Here is a 21,375-nt window from a genome sequence, read left to right on the forward strand (position 1 = left end):
AACTAGATCTTGACAGGTTACAGAGATGGGAGGATGAGAATAGGATGGGCTTCAATATGGACAAGTGCAAGGTGTTGCAGCTGGGGAGGAAGAACCAGCAGCATACCTACAGGCTGGGGAACTCCCTTTTCATCAGCACAGAGGCAGAGAAGGATCTTGGAGTCACTATTGATTCCAAGATGAACATGGGCCGCCAATGTGGGGACACGGTCAGGAAGGCTAACCACACTTTGTCATGCATCCATAGATGCATCACAAGCAGGTCCAGGGAGGTGATCCCCCCCCTCTATGCAACATTGGTCAGGCCACAGTTGGAATACTGCATCTAGTTCTGGGCACCGCACTTCAGGAGGGATGTGGACAGCATCGAGAGGGTCCAGACGAGGGCCCCTCACATGATTGGGGGCAGCAGGACAGGCCCTACAATGAGAGGCTACGGGACCTGAACCTGTTCTGCCTCCACAAAAGAAGGCTGAGGAGGGATCTGGTGGCCACCTATAAACTTGACAAGGGGGACCAGCAGGCAATGGGAGAGCCCCTGTTCCCCCGAGCACTACCAGGGGTAACATGGCAGGAGGTCAGACTAGATGATCTACTCAGGTTCCGTCCGACCCTACCAACTATGAAACTATAATTCTAGATCCAGGAGTCTAGAACCATCAGTGGCCCTACTACCAGCAAACATCCTCCACCCACACCTGGGGCTTTAGATGTTTCCAAAACCTTCGGTGGGCATCCTATTGCAGGCCCAAGCCAGGAGGCTTGGGGTTTGGATGCCCCTGAGTTGTGCTTGCTCTTAGCCATAAGGCCCTTGGAGCAAGGAAGGGAGGACTGAGATGAAGTAGGACAGTGATTTTTTTTAATATCATTCCAAAATGCTTAAAACAGGGCTGTCCAACTGGCAGCCAATGGGTCACATTCAGCCCTCAAAGGATTAGCATGTGGCCCACAGGTTCACACCTGGCCACCACTGGCCTGACCCTTGGCAGCCAGATTCTTTGGGTTCCCCTGCCCTCCTCTGGCTTGTACTTCCTGCCCTGCTGCTGGGGTTTACAGAGTATAGCAGGAGGGGATCAGGGGGCCCAAGATGCATGCATGAGAGGGCCTACAGTACCTGTGTGCCTACACAGCAGGAAGATGCCGGGCTGCTCATGACAAAGAAGCTAGGCAGCCTGCACTACAGGTGAGTGATGCTACACGCACAGCAGGGGGAAAACTGGGGTGCCCATGAGGCAGGGGCAACTCCTGGTGGGGAAGAGGAGCTATGGCCAGTGCTGCATGTGGCCCCAAGCTGGTGAGAAGCTGGGCAGCCATGGCTTTGAATAAATTCCTAAAGTAAGTAATTTCCACCTGCATATCTTTAACGTTTGACTTATAAGTACCACAATATTCACAGTAATCCAAAGTAATTATTCAAGGATATATTTATTAATTATATATTATATTTCAACAAGGCCATATTTTTAAAAAATGATTCATCTTTTCCTATTATTCACTTGCCGTTTATGCCCAGTGATTGATACCAGAAACATTAAGAAGGGTATACCATCAGCCTTCAAGACCATGTTAATTAGCACATTAATGGACATGGGCAAGACAGATACTGGCTCCAGGTTCTGCTTTGAAATCACCTATGACTTTATAGCCAGTCTGCCTTGCAGTTAATAAGGCTACTAGTTAACTACTAGTTCCATATGTATCCCAGAGTAAGAAAGCTTGAAATGGAGCTTTACACTGGTTCAACAAAGCTTTCATGTCTGCTTTGTTCTTAATTAACACAAACTTTCCAGCTTGCTTCGTTTCTTTTTGCTTTTATATTATAAATGGTGATCACATATGGATGATTTCATTTGATAATCAAAAGCTCATTATTCTTGGCCTCTTAATAGTGGGCAATCTACATAAGATATTTACTGTGGAGCCACCTAATTAACTCCGCAGTAAAGTCTCAACATCTACACATGTCCCCCTATTAGACCGCAGGAAACTAATTAACTCTGCCAAAGGTTAGTACTTGTAAATACAAGTACTATCCTGCAATGGCATTCTTTAATGTGCAGCAACGCATTTGTAGATGCTGATGGGGCTGCTGGGGGCACAAGGGTGCTTTAGTGTAGGGCTGCTTGCTGGCTAGTTCCACATTGGAGCACCCTCATGCCCCAGCTAGCTCCTCCAAAGCACGTTGAGGTGGGTTGGAGCAGCCCCAGGTTGGTAGGTTGGTTCCTGGGGCTCCCTGTCAGCCAGAGGTGCTCCAACTTGGCTCAATATGCTTAGGTTTCAGCTGTATGTTAAGTTTATTGCTTTGCATTAATATCATACATAGACATGCCCACTGACTCTATGTAGGACTTTTTATTAGTTTTCTAAGAATATGTTGTTTGAAACTAGAGAATTCTCTGATGAAAAAGCTGTAGCCACCATATACTAGGGAGAACGATTTGCTTTCTGATAACAGGTTACTTCAGATGAAAAAGTTGTTCACCTTTATGGGTATAAAGAAATAATTACTGTCCTAAGGTATCATTCTCAAAATGACATAATTTATTTATAGGGAGGTCACAGAAAGTAGGAATGGTCAGAACGATGAAGACTAGATGAACATGAGAGAGAGATGTAACCTAAAGACATTTTTTCCTCCAGTTTCTTTTCTATATCTGTTCAACTATTGATTCAACTGTTGTTGAATCATCTTATTCTATTTGGATATGCTAGCTACACACATCCTTTATATATATATAAATATATACATGCTTGCATATAGATTCATATGGATGCATGAAAATTAGGTGAGGGTGTTGTTCAACCAGGGATTAGTGCTAAAACTAATAATTTGAGGTGATATTTTAAAAGAAGAACAGCTTACCTAAAAAGTAGCTTTCACCCCCCCAAAATGTCAAAATGGTTTAAAACTCATACATAAAGAATAGAAGGTGTGTAGCCAGTCAGTGCACAATACATTGCAACATAGATAAGAGAAATGTTTTTGTCCAATGCTATAAAATCTTTAGTGTCTACAAATGGCATAGAGGCCCCATCTAAAAGAAACACACACAAACAAACACAATAATTTATATGGTAACCAATTAAGTGCTTGGTCCTGCAAAATATTATTAAATAACTTCAAGTACAGGAGCAGTCTCATAGCAACTCACATGGGCATGTCTGCTTGAATGATGGATATTTAAATTGTCTCACAAGGTTGAGTTGACCTTACTGGTGTTTGAAGTTGAGGTTTTGAGAAGTCTAGATACTTACGGCTTAAGTTATCTAAGGAAATTTGTTATCCTTCTACTTTTGTTAGCAAATAAAAAGTTTCAGATTCCCCAAATTTACTTTGTTTTCTGTAAATTGTACATGATGTTAGATAGATTTCTTCTAATGCAATTTTGAAACAACAATATAAAAAGTGTCAAATGCAAAAAGGAACCTTAATAAAATGTTTTAGTAATTCTCAATCTTACAAGACATAAAGCACCAGAAGATTGTTCTGTAATGACAGTAAATACATACCATATTCATCAGTTTCTATGTAGAAACCTGGTAATGTGTAACTAATAAAAATGCATTTGTTTTACACCTTGTAAACCAATGTCTTGTGAATCTGGAACATTAACATGGGCTTAGCAGGATGTGAAGGATTTTTGCAGCCAGTCATGGAGGGAAACACCTATCAAATGTTATATAAATTGTCATTATTGTTTAATGAGAAATGGGTTGATTGTATTCTCTTTATTGCTCACCTGAGGATGACAGGAATAATGAATACTATGATCAATCATCTGCAAAGTAAACTGTGATAAGCATGAAGGCCCAGGAAAGCCCAATGTCGATATAACTCTCTACCCACCTCACTATTCTTCCATCCTGTTTCCTTTTCAGTGTTTCCAAGTTAGTCTGGATTTGCATGTTAGCTGGTGGTAAAAAGTTAACTTGGTACTGTACCTACCCTAGTTGTTTTCACTTTATTCCCAGAAGAACAGCTCCATCCTTTCCGATCTGGAAGAACTTTACATTCTTCCCCTTCAAGACATGGCTGCATGTGGCACCACCATTTCTGTTCCACTATCGAAGCTACAGGAGGGGAAAACATAGATATTTATATATTCACAGAATGGCTGCATTAATGTGTCATTAATATACAGCATTTATTTTAGTCTCCCTCAAAATCTTAGGATAAATTTACTGGCTGATATCTACATTTTAATTTGCATGTGAGTCAGAATCTTTCTAAATAAAATAAGACTATTTATGAAAGGTTCTGTGTAATGAATTTATATTTATTTAAATTTATGTTACTTCAAGTACTAATTTCACAGCATTCCTTTGCCATCACTGTATTTTCTTAGCCAGCTAGGTTTCTAAGTTTTGCAGTAGATTTCTGTGGCTTAAGTTAGTATATTTTGTTTGTACATGCTGATTAAATTTATTCCCCAAAGATGACTTATTTATAGCTTCCATGATGGCCAACAACAACAGCTCTGGGTGATACAACTCTGATCCTCTGTCAGAGAAAGAGAAGTATAAAATAGCCCAATATTTACCCAAATACGATCTCATGTGAGATTAAAGTACAATATTAATATTGCATTATAGATGGAATTGGCTAAGACTGATAATGCGCCAAAAATATATACATATAGTTCAGATTGTTATTTTCTTTGTTGCAAAATAATATATGAATAACATGCAAGACAGCAGTATGCAAAACTGATATGCTGATGTAGCATTAGCACAAACACTTTTAATTAAATGAAACTGATATGACACTAAGGGTACTCTTAGTTAGATCAAGGTTTGTTTCTCAGGAGGTCTCTTTCACAGGCTTCTAATAATTTGATTTAGTGTTTCCGTAGAGTAATAGTAAATAATTAATTTTTCATATCTTCTCCCATTCATCCTGGGTGTACATTTCATAACTCAGAATCCTTCACACCATTTTTAAAGAATGCTGGCTTAAGGGAAAGTCTCAGTGTTCACACTAAGTATTACAAAACCCACTAAAAAATGCAACAAAATGAAGGAATAGAAGAAGTCGCACCATCAACACAAGAAGGAGCTGCTCGAGTGGTACCTGCTACCTGCCCTGGAAAGCAGGAGCACTTGACTGTCTGTGACCTTTCTTCTATCTTGTTCTTATTACAACATCTGTGGAGTGCCACCACCTCACAGGTTCCAGTTTTAACATGGTGAGCTGTGCAAACAAGAAGAAGATGATGATGGTGATAACATTCCTAAGTACCAAGTTTTTTTAATTAGAAATACATTAAATTTAGCTCTATAAAGGAATCTGCCATGCATGAAACTAGAATTACGATGATGCTAGCACTCTAATGCAAAGTTGAATTCTTTTCTAAATGTAGTATAAGTAACTCATGCAGAAAACTCCTGGTGAGGTAAGAACAATTAGAGAAGAATGTATACTGAAGTATTTCACTGAAGCAAGCAAAGACATTATCAAGGTATAATAAAAATGTATCCATTTCTCAAATTTATTACATACTTTTGTCTCTTTATAAAAGTTAATAAAACCTATTTTCTTAGTGTGAGATCCTAAAATAAAAGTTTTCCAACATTAAAATACCCATATGTACTATACTACATATACTTTATGTACATACAATACCCATATGTACATATGCTCTTTTAGAATCCGTATGTACTATTGATAGAATCTAATAATAGAATCCAGGTATAGAATCTAATTATTGGAGGACTGCTTTGAATTTGTCCCCCTCCCGCTGCAACAGCAAGGAAAATAAATCTGAGGGATCGGGTAACCCCTAGCCCTCTGCGCACACCCCCAACTTCCTTCCTCTTCAGCTCTTTCCTCCTATCCTTTCTTGGACCCCGCTTTCCCTGAGCACAGCAAAATGAGAGGCAAATCTGAGAACACTGACCTTGAAATAAACATGCCTATAATAATTTGCATATAGGCAAATTACTATGGGTACCCATAGACTTAGTCCATCCAGAATTGCTGCAATTTACCTTTTATGAAATTGCTGCAGGTTTAAGTGCAGGTGCTCTTTACACACACTTTCAAGCAGAAGTTTTGTACCTTTTTATATATAGCACAATCTATGCACAATATTAATCCAAAGCCAAAAGACTCATGATTTACCATATGCTACATTAGGCTGGGCCCCACCAGAGTCAACAGCATTTCAAGCTATAGTAACCCCAAAACTCAGCAGTGCTCAGTGTGTGTGTGTGCATAGTCTAGATAAACCCCCGCCACCCCCAAAATCCATGATTAAAAGGAAGAGGAAGATTAGTGAGAGCAATAAACCAGATCTGCAAAGAGAAAGAAGATGGGAAGAAGCAAGAGATGGAGTGGCAGGTAATCTACACCTGAGAATAAGATCAGTAGTAACAGGGGAAGGAGAACAGAGAAATCAGACAATGAATAGACATAAAATTATAGAAAAAAATATTGTTTGAAATGTTGACTATTAAAGTAGAACATCTGAATAGCCTGGTCACCTTTCCTAACTGGAAGTCTTGGGAAATTTCATATTGGAGCCAAGTAGGTTATGAGGATTTTTGGAAGACGTATGTGGCAGTAGGTGAGAAAGAACTGAAAGGGATGTTTTATTGCAGGGGAAAAGACAAGATGTGGGCACACTAGAAGGAAGCAACAGGCTATAATTGGACCTAGACAGGTTACAAGGGTGGGTGGATGAGAATAGGATAGGATTCAACACAGACAAGTGCAAAGTGATGCACCTGGGGAGGAACAACCGGCACCATACCTACAGGTTGGGAACTCCCCTCTTGTCAGCACAGAGGTGGAAAAGAATCTTGGAGTCATCATTGACTCCAAGATGAACATGGCTGGAAGACACCTCGGAAGATCATTGAGTCCAGCCCCCCGCCCGAAGGGCAGGAAGTCAGCTGGGGTCGTTAGGATCCCAGCAAGATAAGCATCCAATTTGCTCCTGAAGGTGTTCAATTTAGGTGCTTGAACCACCTCTGATGACAGGCTGTTCCAGACCTTGGGGGCTCGGAGAGTAAAGAAATTCTTCCTTATGTCCAGCCTGAAACAGTCTTGCAGTAGTTTATGACTGTTTGACCTTGCCATCCCTTGGGGAGCTCTGGTGAACAAGTGTTCCCCCAGATACTGGTGGTCACCCCTGAAACTTATAGGTGGCCATTAGATCACCCCTGAGCCTGCACTTTTCCAGGCTAAAGAGCCCCATGGCTCTCAGCCTCTTGTCATAAGGTCTGTTTTCCTGACCTCTGATCATGCACATGGATCTTCTCTGGACTCTCTCAAGCTTCTCCACATCCTTTTTGAATTGTGGAGCCCAAAACTGGATACAGTACTCCAGCTGCAGCCTCACCAAGGCTGAGTACAGGGGGAGAATGACGTCCCAGGATTTGCTTGAGAAGCATCTATGGATGCAAGCCAGTGTTTTGGTCACTTTACTAGCTGCAGCATCACATTGCAGGTTCATGTTCATCTTGTGGTCAATGATGACCCCCAAGTCTCTTTCGTCTGTAGTGCTAGCCAGAGTAGCACTGCTGAGCCTATAAGGATACTACAGGTTTTCCTTCCCAAGGTGGAGAACCTTGCATTTTTCAGTGTTAAACACCACCAGGTTCTCATCTCCTCATTTGCTGAGCCTGTCCAGGTCAGCCTGGATCACTCACCTGTCTTCTGGTGTGGATGCTTTGCCCCAAAGTTTGTTATCATCGGTGAACTTGGCCAGTCCACTTCTGACTCCAATGTCCACATCATTAATGAAGATGTTGAAAAATATGGGTCCAAGGACAGAGCCAAGGGGGACCCCACTGGTCACAGGGCACCATGATGATTGACTTTCATCAATTACTACCCTCTGGGTCTGATCATGGAGCCAATTTCCGAGCTAGTGGATCATGGTGGACCCAAGGCCACAATTGGCCAGTTTCGCCAAGAGGTGATCATGGGATACCAGATCAAAGGCTTTTTGAAGTCAAGATATATGATATCAATCTCTTCTCCTTTGTCCAGGTGACAGGTCACCTGGGCATAAAAGGAAATGAGATTGGTCAAGCAAGACCTACCCGCAACAAACCCGTGCTGTCTATCCCTCAGGATGTTGGCATCAGCCAGTCCATTAAGGATGGCCTCTTTAATAAAGTTTTTTAAGATCTTCCCCGGGATAAAAGTCAGGCTGATAGACCTATATTTTGCCAGATCCACTATCCTCCCTTTCTTGAAGATAAGCACCACATTGGCCTTCTTCCAGTCTTTGGGCACTACACCAGAGCACAAGGAGTTCTCAAAGATCCAAGGGAAGTGGTGCTGGCTCCTACTCTGGGGGTCTTTAAGAAGAGGCTTGATGCCTACCTGGATTGAGCCATTTGAAGTCGTTTGAGTCATTTGAAGTTCTACAAGGTCCCTTATGACCCTACTTCTATGATTCTATGATCTGTGCCAGAGGTTGGGCTATGATGCTCACCAGCTCCTTGAGTACTTTGGGGAGTAGGTTGTCAGGGCCAGCTGACTTGAAGGTATCCAGCCTCTCAAGGTGTTCCTTTATGACACCAGGATTGATGGAGGGCAGGGGATCTCCCTCACCCAGACCTCCCTGTCCCGTGGTGGGCATGGGCATCCCATGGGATTGATGAAAGACCAATGCAAAGTACCCATTTAATAGGTCGGCTTTTTCCTGGGCATCAATTATCCCATCTGATTCAGCAGGGGTCCAATGTTGCCCTCACTTTTCCTCCAGTTCCCCACATATCTGAAAAAGGACTTTTTATTGTCCTTGATGCTTGAGGCTAGTTGGAGTTCAGTTGCAGCCTTGGCTTTCTGGGTTTGCTCCCTGCAGGACCAGACCAGTGAAGAATAATCCTCCTTGGAGATGAATCCCATCTTCCATCCTTTGTAGGCCTTTCTTTTTAGCATCAGAAGGTCCGCTAGATCCTTGGAGAGCCAGGGGGCCTGCTGACCCCTCTTGATGCCTTTCCTCTGAGTTGGAATCAAATTAGCTTGTGCACTGAGGATCACTCCCTTGAGGAGCAACCACTCTTCTTGAACTCCCCTCCCCCTGGGGTCATGGTTCCTTAAGGCCTCACTGACAAGCCTCCTGAGCTTGTCAAAGTCAGCTTTCCTGAAGTCAAGGACTTCCGTGCTGCTGACTGACTTGCCAGCTTTACGGTGGATGGTGAAGGTGATCAGCTCATGGTCACTGTCACCCAGCTTCCCATCAATCACTAGGTCGCTGATTAGGTCATCTCCAGTAGCCAGCACCAGGTTGAGCAGCGCTTTACCTCTTGTTGGCCCATCTTGAGTCAGGTAGAGGTCATCCACGCATGATAGGAAGCTTTGAGACTGCACAGATTTTGATGAGTGATCCTCCCGTGAGATGTCCAGGTAGTTGAAGCCACCCATGACAACCATGGTCATTTGAATCAATCCTCTCACCCCCTGATGCCTCTATTTCCATTTTTACTGACTGGCTTTCTTGCCTGCATTGCATGCCAGCCTCTGTATTCTTTACTATTCCCTCCATCCAGGAACAGCACACACACACACCAACTGCATGTGCTTCCTCAGTCTGACAAAGGGTTTTTCAGCCCAAAAGCTTGCTAAGATATATTTCTGTTCATCTGCTAAAACATACCAGATTAGACTGACCTAATGGAAAGGACCTTGTCAGCCAGTTCCATGTCCTTAGACCAACACCCCTAGCACCTGACTGGAAGGACACAGGGCCCTGGGCACATCTAAGCCCCAGGGCTGGGGCTGGCAGGAAGAGTTCTCTGGCAGCTGCTGGAGAAAAAGCTCCTGCAGGAGATGAAAGAAAGGCTGTGTCACAGTTTGGCTGCCTGAGATGCTGCTGGTGCTACTGTGCTAGTGCTCACTAAGTTATTTTTTCTACCTGTTGTTATTTAAAGTAGTGGACCAGACTGAGACTGTAGGGGAGGAGGAAGCCTCATTTGGGGCACACTACCATGTCATGTAGAGGCCCCAGCACCAGTGAAGGCACGCCTTAACACACACACAGTGTCACCAACCCATGTCACGAGTTTTGCTTGTCAGCAGCATGAGGTGAAACCCCTAAATCTATCCCAGAAACCCTTAAATCTATCTCCTTGAAACTTGGCAATCTTCATGGCCTCAGAAGGGATTACCATCCCTGCAAGTTTTATCTGAATCAGGCAAGAAAGTTATAGGCAGTTTCATGCTTCCCCATTATAGCTTATGGCCGAATCGTTGAAACAGTGAAACAGTTTCAACGAAAGGAAACAGAGCAGTGGTTTGGAAACAAATGAAACTCAAAACAGCACTGTCCTGTTGAAATGGAAGTCAAAATGGAATGATGCTGTTTTGCACAGCCTTACTGGCCACATATTGCTGGTATACTATACGCTACAGATATGAAGGGAAAGGACACAGGGTGGTGTAGTGCCAAGAAATACTGGAGCATGTTATCTGCAGGAAAGAGGGACTCTTACAGTACTGATGCCTATGGTCCTTCTCAAATAAAGCTAGATATATAGAGGAGCAGCAGAGACAGGAAAGGATAAGAAGAAGATGTTAATTCAGAATGTATGCAGTGGAGGAGCTACCACAAAAAGGAAGAGCCAGGAAGGAAGAGAGTGAAATTCAGTAGGCAAAGTGGTGCAGCTGGCAACAGAAGAGGGAAGACAAGGAAAGACAAGTGGAACAAGTGACTCTGAGACAGATGAGAGCGAAGAGAAAGAGGAGAGAACAATACAGGAAGAATAAGGTGGAGTAAGGATAGAGCAGGAGAAAGACGAAGAGTCAATTGGGAAAAGAAAAAAATCACATTCTATGAAGTTTAGAAAAAAGAAGGCAGACAAAGAGAGAGAGGGGGAGAGAGAGAGATTGATAAAAAACTCACTGGAGCTAATTTGGCCTAGGTCAAATGAAGAGGGGAAAGCTGAGGGGAGAAGCTTAAAGGTGCAGGAGAGGGGAAAAGGGGATCTTTCTTAAATGTTAAAGCAATAAAATAACTGTCAAAGACTATAGGGATGCAAAGAGGGGGAGGATTAGAGCCAATGGCATCAAGCGGCAACATAGAAGACTTGTAAGGTGGTAGAGATATGCAATTTAAATGGATAAGCATGACTTTATGTATTGCATCTATAAATGTCAGAGGTGTGTTATCAAGGAAGAGGTGGGATAAGATTATGCCAATAATGAGTGGGGTAGAGGCAGGCATAATATGTTTGCAGGAGTATAGAATCCCATGACAGAGGGATTACAAGCGTTTTGAAAAGATATGGGGATGGGGACCATTGTGATGATCAGGGTTGGCTGCAAACCAAGTAGCTAGTGTCGCAATTTTGCTCAAATGTAAGGAAGTGGAAGTGTGGCAAGTGCAAGTGATTGTAGAAGGGAGACTGCAATGGATGGTGATGGAGCTTGAAAAGAAAGTGTTAGAGATTTCTAATTTATACACAGTAGCCGAAATGGAAGGAAAGATTGCCCCGAGAGGGACTGTGTCATTTTTTTTCGGACAATCGATAGGAACTGTGACTTAATGTATGAAATGGTGTTGTATGGGTTAATACCCAAAGGACTGCGAGGCTGCTTCAGCACACTGTAATTAGAGCACATTGGAGCAGGCTCAATCAATCACGTAATTACCATACTCCAGCAGATTCCAATATGACATGTATCAGCATTCCCATGCTGAAAAATGGTGGCGGGGGCACTTTAACTAAAGCTTGTTGGAAGAGCTTTATTTAAAGCACCCCAACTGCCATGTTTCAGTGCCAGGACGCTGATACATGTGAAGCTCCAGGCACTTTAATTAGAGCAGCTCACAGAGCCACTCTAATTAAAGCACCCACTCCCATTCCTGAAGCATGTGTATAAACCCACAGAGACTGAGAACCATACTACTTTGTGTAATGGTAGCGATATGGAAGGTGAGAAACCCACTGTTATTCAAGGGACTGGCTGGCTTTCACCAGAACAGAGTGTTAGGAGTTATGTATGGAAATATTATGTGGATCAAGAGGCTGCCAAGATGGGAAAAGAGAAGGCAGAGATGAGATGGAGGAAAGAGGCACAGCAGTGTTTCTTCCAAAAGGGCAAAGAGACAGAGTGAAAATTATTACTCCTTCCTGGGTTGGAGAGTTTTAGGAGAGGTTAGTGCATTAATGGTGAAAAGGGGTATAATAAGAGCAAGCTACTGTTGTAGGTGGAGGTTGTCAAGTTTTGTGTTAATGTAGTTTCTTTTAGTTCTTTTGTAATAGAAAAAAGGTTCCCTTTAATATGTCTACCAAATATGGGCCATGTGTTTTATAATCACAATCAGTGTTGTCTGCATTTAATTTAATTTCTTTTGATTTTCATTACTGAGTACATGCTGCTTTTGGCAGCAGTTTAATAATAGATACTGTATCTAATGAGGTTTCCCTGTATGCAAATATAAGATGGGGTGCTTTTTTCTCAATGCTGATTAGGGGGGAAACCTTATCCTGTATTCAAGTAAATATAGTATGTACCAGGAACACAGACTCTCTCGCTTCCCTGTCTGTCACAAACACCAGGGTTACTATATCCATACAAAGATACCTAAAATGGAAAAATAAATTAATAAAAATTTGAGGAGGCTTTCTTCATGGTTCTACAGGACTGGGTTTTTTTCACAGGTTGTTCTAACCTTCTGTCCCTTCCTTGCATGATATTCCACTATATAAGAACCTGTAACCACTGTAATACAACCTTCCTTTGATTGAGCAGCCACTACTTATCAGCTTGGATCGTGAATGTTAAGCTTTGGCCCCTTTAATTACTTGGAGCATCTTCCTATGTATAATGGATGAATTCCAGAGTATGAATTCCCTATATATAGATATATAGATATATAGATATATATATATATATATATATAAAATATCAAAGATATATATCTTTGATATTTTAAATGTGGAATTTGTCTGCCTTCTCTGCTGTGTTTTTATATCCATGTTGGACTGATATTCTAGATTCATAGATTCCAGGGTTGGAAGGGACCTCAGTGGGCCATCTAGCCAAGCCCTGCCCCTGGCAGGCAAGAAAAGGGTCACCAAACCTGGGATCATGTGATCCCAGCAAGGTGCCTATCCAGTCTCCTCTTTAAGACCCCCAAGGATGGGGCAAACACCAACCCCCTTGGAAGCCCATTTCAGATCCTGGCAACCCTGATTGTGAAGAACTTTTTTCTAATGCCCAGTCTAAACCTACTCTCAAATAGCTTATGGCCATTGTTTCTTGTTATTGCAGGGGGTGGCCTGCTAAACAGATCATCGCCTACTTTGTGTTGCTCCCCCCTTATGAACTTATATGCCGCCACAAGGTTCAACCTTCTCTTGAAAAAAGAAGGCAGACAAAGAGAGAGAGGGCTCAACCTTCTCTTGAAGAGGCTGAAAAGGTTAAGGTCCCTTAGCCTTTCATCATAAGGCCTTCCCTGGAGGCCTCCAATTAGACAAGTGGCTCTTCTTTGGACCCTCTCCAGGTTGTCTGCATCCTGCTTGAACTGCAGCGTCCAGAATTGGACACAGTACTCCAGCTGCGGCCTGACCAGTGGCACATAGAGAGGCAGAATCACCTCCCTGGACCTGTTTGTGACGCACCTACAGATGCACAAGGTGCGATTGGCTCTGCTGACTACTTCATCACATTGATGACTCATGTTCATCCTGGAGTCAACAGTGACTCCAAGATCTCCTTCTGCCTCCGTGGTGCTTAGAAGTTCACCCCCCAGCCTACAGGTATGATGGCAGTTTTTCCTCCCTAGGTGGAGCACATATTTCATCAATCATGTCAGGGGCTTACAGTGAAGAGTCATAAAAATGGGATGATCCTCTAATCATAGAAGCACGCTTGGACAAACAGTTGTCTACCACCCAGAAGGACCATTCTTTCAAGGTAAGCTGGTAACTTGGTAAAGGGTCAACTGTGTGGAGATCCTGATCTGATGAGGGGGAAGACAGGGCAGTCAGCTGATAAAGGAGAACAGAATTTTCAAACTTTAAAAGTGTCTCTTACTGGCTGTTCCAGAGAAGAGAGAGAGAGGGAGAGAGAGACTCCAGCACCCTCTTCCACGTGCAGGAGTTCAGGGACAGAGGAAGGACTCTGACCTCTTGAAAGACCCTGAACCAAATTCCAAAGAACGCTCCAGAGAGCTAAGAAAACTGAGATCGGAACAGCAGGTCAATGTTTTATTATTCTATTTAGATTTTCATTTTTCTTTTCCTCTTTAAATTAAAGAGTAATTGCTTTATAAAGCCTTTTACAAAGCTTGTGTTCTATGTGCTTCAACTATCACATATCCTTAGAGAGGTAAACTGTAAACCAGACCTAAGTCTTAGCTACCATGAGCCTTTCAGATAGCACAGGATAAACATCTAAAAAATAAATACATGAATTCACACAAGGCCTATGCAGTTTGACTTCAGGGTCTCTGTAGATGGACATCTACAGTCCCAGTGGCTGGGCATCCAAAGTTAGAGGCACTTTAGATGAGAAAGAAGCATGCAAAATAAGCATGTGAAGCAATGGGTGCAAGAGGAGGAAGCAAGACTCCCTGTCTGTCCTTCAGGTCTTTCTCTGTAGGAAGATCAGGAGCAAGAACAGGCAAATTCTAACACCTCCAAGACTAGGGACAGACATTACACATAAACTGGTTGAAATGATCAGAAACTGGTTTAAAGCTATAACAGAACAGATATTCAGTACACATAAACCAGTTTAAAAATGGCTGAAACTGGTTTGAGACAAACTTGGTTGACTGTAGTAACTAATTTGGCTCGACCAGTTTTATTCAATGTCTGTTCTAGATCCCTTCCTGGTTTAAGTTAAATCAGACTCCCCCAGCATCCTGGCATGCTCTCTGGGCTGAGTACTCTGCTCCACCCCAGCAGGGCTGGCCCTGCCCCTCTGCTTCCCAGCCTGAGCGGAAACACGCAGGTGCAGGAGTCTGGTCAGGGAGGGGGTTAATTCCCCACTCTCTCTCACTGGCAGGGACCTGAGCTGAGTCTGCTGGACTCTTCCCCCTCACTGCTGCAGCAGTGGGACACCATGGTTCCCCTCTGCCTCAGGGGCCATGGTGCCCCACTGCTGCAGCAGTGAGGGCAGACTCCCTCTACCCCCACTGGCAGCCGGGTCTGCCTGCTGTCATCACTGTGCTCACTCCCTGCCATGGAATAGGCCCCCTGCTGCTCCCTCTACCAGATGCCAGAGGGAGGAGAAATAACCGTGCCCCCATACTCCACAAGGGGCCCTGTCTGGCCATGCCCCAGCCCTGCCACTGCAGCAGAAGGGGGCAGGGCCTTTGTTGGGACCAGCAGCCCCTGTCATAATTTTGGCCAGTGCAAGCCCCTTCCCAGCAGGGTGCTGTGTTGCAGGCTGGCAGAATTGGGGGGGCAGGGGGCGGGAGGTGCACATGGCAGCACTAGCTTTCAGAGGGCCAGAGCCCTGCAAGCCCCACCCCCAGTGCCATCACACTCTGCAGAAGCTCTGTCAGCCCTGCAGCACAGCCGCCACTGGGAAGAGGCTCTGGGGACTGGGGCTGCTGTCTCATTCACCGTAGCTTCTCTGTCACGGCTCTAGTGGCTGGGTAGGGGTGGGGGAGGGGCCAGACACTGCCTGCAGTACCACTGGGGGGGGCCAGGGAATGGGGTTCCCCACTCTGCCCCCAGGGGCACCACAGCTGGGTCTGCCTGGCCCTGCTGCAGCCGTTGCTCGGTCTGCATTCAGGGCAGTATCCGGCGGAATAAGCACCCCCCTACTGGGAGGGGGCTGGCCCCAAGAGCAGACCAAGTGGTGGCTGCAGACTGAGCAGCAGACAAACTCGGTCTGAGCTCGGGGCCAGTCTGCTCCCAGCAGGAGGTGGCATATTCTGCCGGATAATGTATTCTGCCAGGTGTATTTTGTCTGTGCTTGGGGCAGTGTCCAGCACCATATGCTCCATCCTGCCAGGAAGGGGCTTGCACTCCCCAACATTATGACAGGGGCTGCTGTCCCCAGCAAAGGCCCTTCCCCCTCCCACTGCAGCAGTGGGGCGAAGGCACAGCCAAGCAGAGCCCCTTTGGTGGGAGGGGGCAATGACAGAGGCGGACGAGACAGCAGGGACCTATAGCAGGGAGCAAGCATGGTGGTGACAGTGGGCAGACCCAACAACCAGTGGGGGTAGAAGGGAGACTAACTCTCCTCCATGCGCCCCTCTCCCTCAAGAGCCATGGTGCCTCACTTTTGCAGCAGTGAGGAGGGAGCACCCAAAAGACCCAGCTTGGGTCCCTGCCAATGTGACAGAGAGGGGAGAATTAAACCCTACCCTGGCCAGTTCAGCCTGGTCTGGCCATGCCCCCCCCAGCACCTGGACTGAGAAACTGTAGGCATGTGCCTGCATTTCCTCAGTCCAGAGAGAATGTTTGTCCTGTTACAAACTGTTTCAGCCTAGCCAGGTTAGGCTAACCTGCAAAGGTTGAATCAATTCAGGCTCCAGCATTCTGAATGTCTGTTCCTAGGGCGCACCCCCATGAGTAGGAACATGCATTTCCCCAGGGACAAACATCAGTGGTACAATATGTGCACATATGCTTTTGTGCATGGCACATTGCCCCAGGTTGGGTAGGGAAGGCTGGGGCCAGTATCTGTGGTGATCCAGCAGCAGGGAGCCTGGCCAGCAGCTAGAGCATGGCTCAGGCTAGCCAGGTTCCAGTTTCAGGCAGCACACACTGCCACCACTGCACCACCCCACTTTTTTTAGGTGCAGGTTTTTTTGACTGTGTCAAAAAAGAACTCTGCACTGCAAATTAGTAGTGTAGGGAACACCTACATGTGCAGCATGTGTGGTGTACATCATCACAGAGGGGTCTGCAGCACTGCATATCTCATGTGCACGCTTGCCTGGATGCACCTCAAGAGTGCAAGGACAACTATTGTAAACAGTCCCTGTATAATGACTTCATTGTCTCTCTGCCCATGCAGCTGCTTATGGGCATCTCGCAATCTGGCTTTTAAAGCGGAGAAACAGAAGCTACTGTTTACAATATAACATTCAAGAAAGGATAGATTTTTCACTAATGCAAAGCCAGCTGAACACTTTTTGAACATTTTGATCAGTTTCTTTAAATTTCTGTTTTAGCACAATACTGTGTGTCAGGTTGGATTATGTTCTATCATATCATCCATGTTACAAAGAAATTAACACCATGTGACTGATCCAAACTGAGTCAGTCATATTGTGGCACACTGACATTTGATCCATCAAATCAGAAGTTCAAGAGATTTCAACTTTTGAAATACTGCACTTCAGTATGCATTTATTTATTTTACAAGTTTTAACATATTTTTAAATCAATGGAGAAGGATGTTGTTTACATTAATCAACAGGCACCATTATGAAAATTTAGTGAGTTATGTTATACCAGTACCCAATTCTTTTTTGAGCAGATATTTGTAGGCTTTTTCGTGTAAAGTAGTCAGAGTGAAAATTACTTTAAATCCCTTTGCAAACAATTAAATGAGTTAATACTGGTTCAAAGAATCATATTGTTTTTCTGGACATAATATTTCTTATATAAAGTATAGTACTATATACAAGAGTATATATCATACCACAGTATTAAGTATATATATTATATAATGCTATATATCTTTATATAGCATATTTATTCTATTAGATACCCTTTCTGAAAAAAATATGTTAATTTTATTATAATAGGTAATTATGCATTTCATACTGTCACATGCTAACACAAATTCTTTTACTGGTCTTGACATAAGATGCACTGAAAATCTGACACTGAATCTGTAAAGGAAAGTAAATTTACTGACAAGTTGTGAATGTGTTCCTGCTTATTTTTCTTTCCATTAGATTTAAGACCTTATTTGTATTCTGATTTGTCTCATTGATTCTGAAATTTTGTTTGTCTCTTCACTCTTCTCTTTAATAGTTTTACACAGCTTGACTGGCTCTCTTGAGACTCCGTATTACACCTTCTAAGCAGAAATAAAGCATCACCTACATGCACCAATAGTCATCTAAAATGCAAGCTAGTTAGTGGATTTAGTTTGCTGTAAAATGCTTTGAGGAAAAAAAATTGTGCTGAAACAAAAACTTTTCAAAGGCAGCTAATTTCTCACTTTGTGGTCATTAGAGAGAGAAAATGGGGTATTTTTAAGACTTTTATGCCAAAGTAATCTAATTAAATGTAACAGTCATTTAAATTTATGAATGGAATGGAAAGGCATTTCAGAGGCCATTGTAATATGTGAAGACTGGATTAGGGCTAAAAATTAATTAAATGCCCTTGTTAGTGTTGCAGACTCTTTAGTGAAGTTTGTCTAATTTTGGGGGGAGGGTAAACAAAAATAAAACTCTTCAGAAAATATTAATACAGCATTTAAGCACAATAAAAATCTAAGACAACTATCCTCTGGTTTCTGTTTACCATCTAGAATTTACTGTGAATATTCCTTGCAAGGAAATGGAGGGATTTCAGTGCCTTGTGCTATCAAATAATTAAGTTTCAGTGCAGTAAGTACAATATCTGTCACATTCATGTGAAGTGAAAGCTTCTATGCAGTAGATAAAGGATTTCCCTCAACCTAATACAAATTAACCTTATTAAACCATTGAACCATTCCAAACTGAGATAATATTTTATGAGATTCATATTTGGGATTGTCTCTTCTCATAGCATAGACTTCAAAGCATATGCCTTGCTTTTCTAAAGATGTTTTGGAATCTGAATGTCATTAGTGGAATTCTTCAGACAATCATGATTCAGAAGTCTAGCATAAGGACTTAATCCTGCAAATTTTACTAATGTGACTAATCCTTATTGAAGACAAGAATGATAACCCAGGTAAGTGAGTATTGCATAATTAGGTCCTGCAGTATGTGCGTATACATAGCATGAAATGTTTCTCTAGTAATTACATATAAGAATTCTGAAATACATTACAATACTATGTAACATTAAAGTGCTATATGGAAAGCAGAAATAATTGTACCCGGAATGACAATTAATTTGCCTTTACAGTTAAAGATGTGCATGCAAATAAGGTTAGGTAACAATTTATTTAATAATGGTCTTTAAAGATATGTATACTTTCTACACCATCCTGCTTACACATGCAAGAAAGTCATGTATCTTTGAAAAGTTAGTTTTTCACAAAGGTCAGATGAAAGTGATATCATTAGGATTTGCATGCATGCATTTTATGGCAAAAACATACATTTTGTGGTTTTTTTATGTCCATCATTAACACTCTGGATTAGCGAATGTCATTGTGAAGATGTAATATGCAAATCACATATATTACAAATGAGAACAGGTGACCTACTGAACTTCATTCTGCATTATTATTATCACTTATTTGTATTACAGAGACATCTTCAGATCCAGTCAAGTCTGGTTCCCATTATGCTAGGTACTAGGTATGTCTACACATGTGATTCATGCATGTGAATAAACTCTGGAGCTTATTACTCCAAAGTTCTTTGCTCCCAGATATGCCATTTGAATGTGCACCCAGAAGCAAAAAACTCCTGAGTATATTGCTTTGGAGTTTATTTATGTGCAGCATGTGGAGCCCAGTTAGAACATCCCAGGCTGGCAGGTGGCTGGCTGAGGCGCATGGCCAGCTCAGGCAGCGTTTACATGTGCGCTGCTGTGTGTGAAAAACTCTGCAGCAGGGTAGTATTTGTATTTATAAGTACTATCCTGCTATGGAGTTTATTAGTTTTGTGGACCCTAATAGAGGCATATGTGTAGATGCCAAAATATTTACTGCACAATTAATTAGTCAACTGCACAGTAAACATCTTGTGTAGACATGCCTGCTATCTAGACACAGACTAGAAGACAATCCCTATCTTCAAGACCATATAATCTTGCCTAGAAGTGCACATCAGCTTAATGCAAAATGATCACAGTGTATGAATCTCAGCTTGTATACAAATTTTGCAGGCTAATTATAGAATCGGGGCTTAGCTAAAATAAGAGGCAACAGCAAGTGACATGAACAAAACTGGGGGGCAGGTGGGGGGGAAGTAGAAACTTCATTTTTTCTGTGAAATTTCATTCCAGTATCTAAAATGAAGTCAGGCTTCCCTGACTCCTAATGGGCAAAACATCCTATTTGACTTATTGTGGTGATCTTGTACTTCAAACCTTTACTCATATAAGTAGTTCCTATTTATTTCAAACTGTTGGTATTATAGTTATGCTAAGGACTATAATGCAGTGATTTGTGTGAGAAATGAGGTTTCCATGCCATATTCAGCAAATTACCAATCTGCCACATTCTTGCTCGGTTTTCACTGAGTGATTATTCAATACTCTTCACTCATAATGACTAAAGAAGTCTGACTTTTTATTGATAGGAGGAAAATAAACAAAAATTGTACTTTCACTATAATGTCTGCCAGCTCAGGCCCTAAATCGACATGTTATTATTAAGTGACCAGAGAAAGCAATGGGTTTTTTTTCATACATAGAATGTTTGCTTTGTTCATACTGATTGACAGAGAAAACAAATGTAGGTTATCTTTCCTCTACACTTCAGCAATTTCAATATGTCACGTCAGTCTCAGTGTGTCATTCTAGATAGGAAGGATATGAATAGCCCTGCAAAATTACAAAATAAACCCCTCTGGTTTCATAGGTTTATAGACAATTTAATAAAAAAAATCTAGTAGCTGCTAGGCCACAATGTAAAATAAAACACAAATCTGTGGCTGAGCCAAGGTTTCCAACCAGACCGCCTCTGTTAAGTGACAAATAAAGATTTGCAAAAAGTAAAGTACTCAACAATTCTTTCCTATGCTTGATTTCAACTTCTTTGTGTTGTGCTCACCCAAGGGAAGCAGCAAAGGAGAAAACTGTATTTGAATTAATCAAAGCTATGGAAACACACCTATTCATTCATATTGAAATCAACTTTACTGAAGATAGCCATTCATTGCCTGATCTGAAGTTCACTAAAATCAATGAAAAGTCTGCTACTGACACAATCTGAATTTTCCATTGACAAGAAAAGATGTAGAACACTGATTATGACTGGACTGTTCACCCTAATAGCTGCAAAGCCTTGGACATAATGATAGCCCAGTTTCTATGAAGGTTGACTGAAAAGATTGGTGCAATACTTGCTCCAGAGTTATGACACTGCATCTATGAATAAGGCAACTTTGGACTTCACATTTGAGCTACATATTTTTACAATGAATCATTTATTTCTTCAAAAATTCTGTTTTTGGGCAATGACTTTGCAGCCAAGCCCATATCAGGTCAACTGCACAAGTACTGACAAAGTCCTGTGATACTAAGTGGCCTGGACAACAACAAACACTGTATACCAAGAAGTGGCACATGGTGATTAAGTGGTTCACAAGGTGACATTAAGCAATA

The 21,375-nt window shown here is 42.5% G+C and overlaps 1 protein-coding gene across 6 annotated transcripts in view; it reads right to left on the reverse strand.

Moving 5' to 3' along the window:
* TAFA2 (TAFA chemokine like family member 2) overlaps positions 1–21,375 on the reverse strand; it is a 356,990-nt gene that overhangs the window by 35,813 nt on the left and 299,802 nt on the right. For all 6 annotated transcript variants that reach the window (XR_016441775.1, XR_016441772.1, XR_016441774.1 and 3 more), the window contains 2 exons: positions 5,039–5,191; positions 3,947–4,071 (listed from right to left, as the gene is read on the reverse strand). Coding sequence is in view for 2 of the 6 variants with exons in the window: in XM_090042419.1 (XP_089898545.1) it covers positions 3,947–4,071; positions 5,039–5,191 (278 nt within the window). In the remaining 4 variants the exon portion in view is untranslated. The remainder of the gene's footprint in view (positions 1–3,946; positions 4,072–5,038; positions 5,192–21,375) is intronic.

This window comes from Crocodylus siamensis, chromosome 4 (genome assembly GCF_052110815.1).
Source record: "Crocodylus siamensis isolate JL-2025a chromosome 4, ASM5211081v1, whole genome shotgun sequence".
In the NCBI taxonomy this organism is placed as follows: Eukaryota; Metazoa; Chordata; order Crocodylia; family Crocodylidae; genus Crocodylus; species Crocodylus siamensis.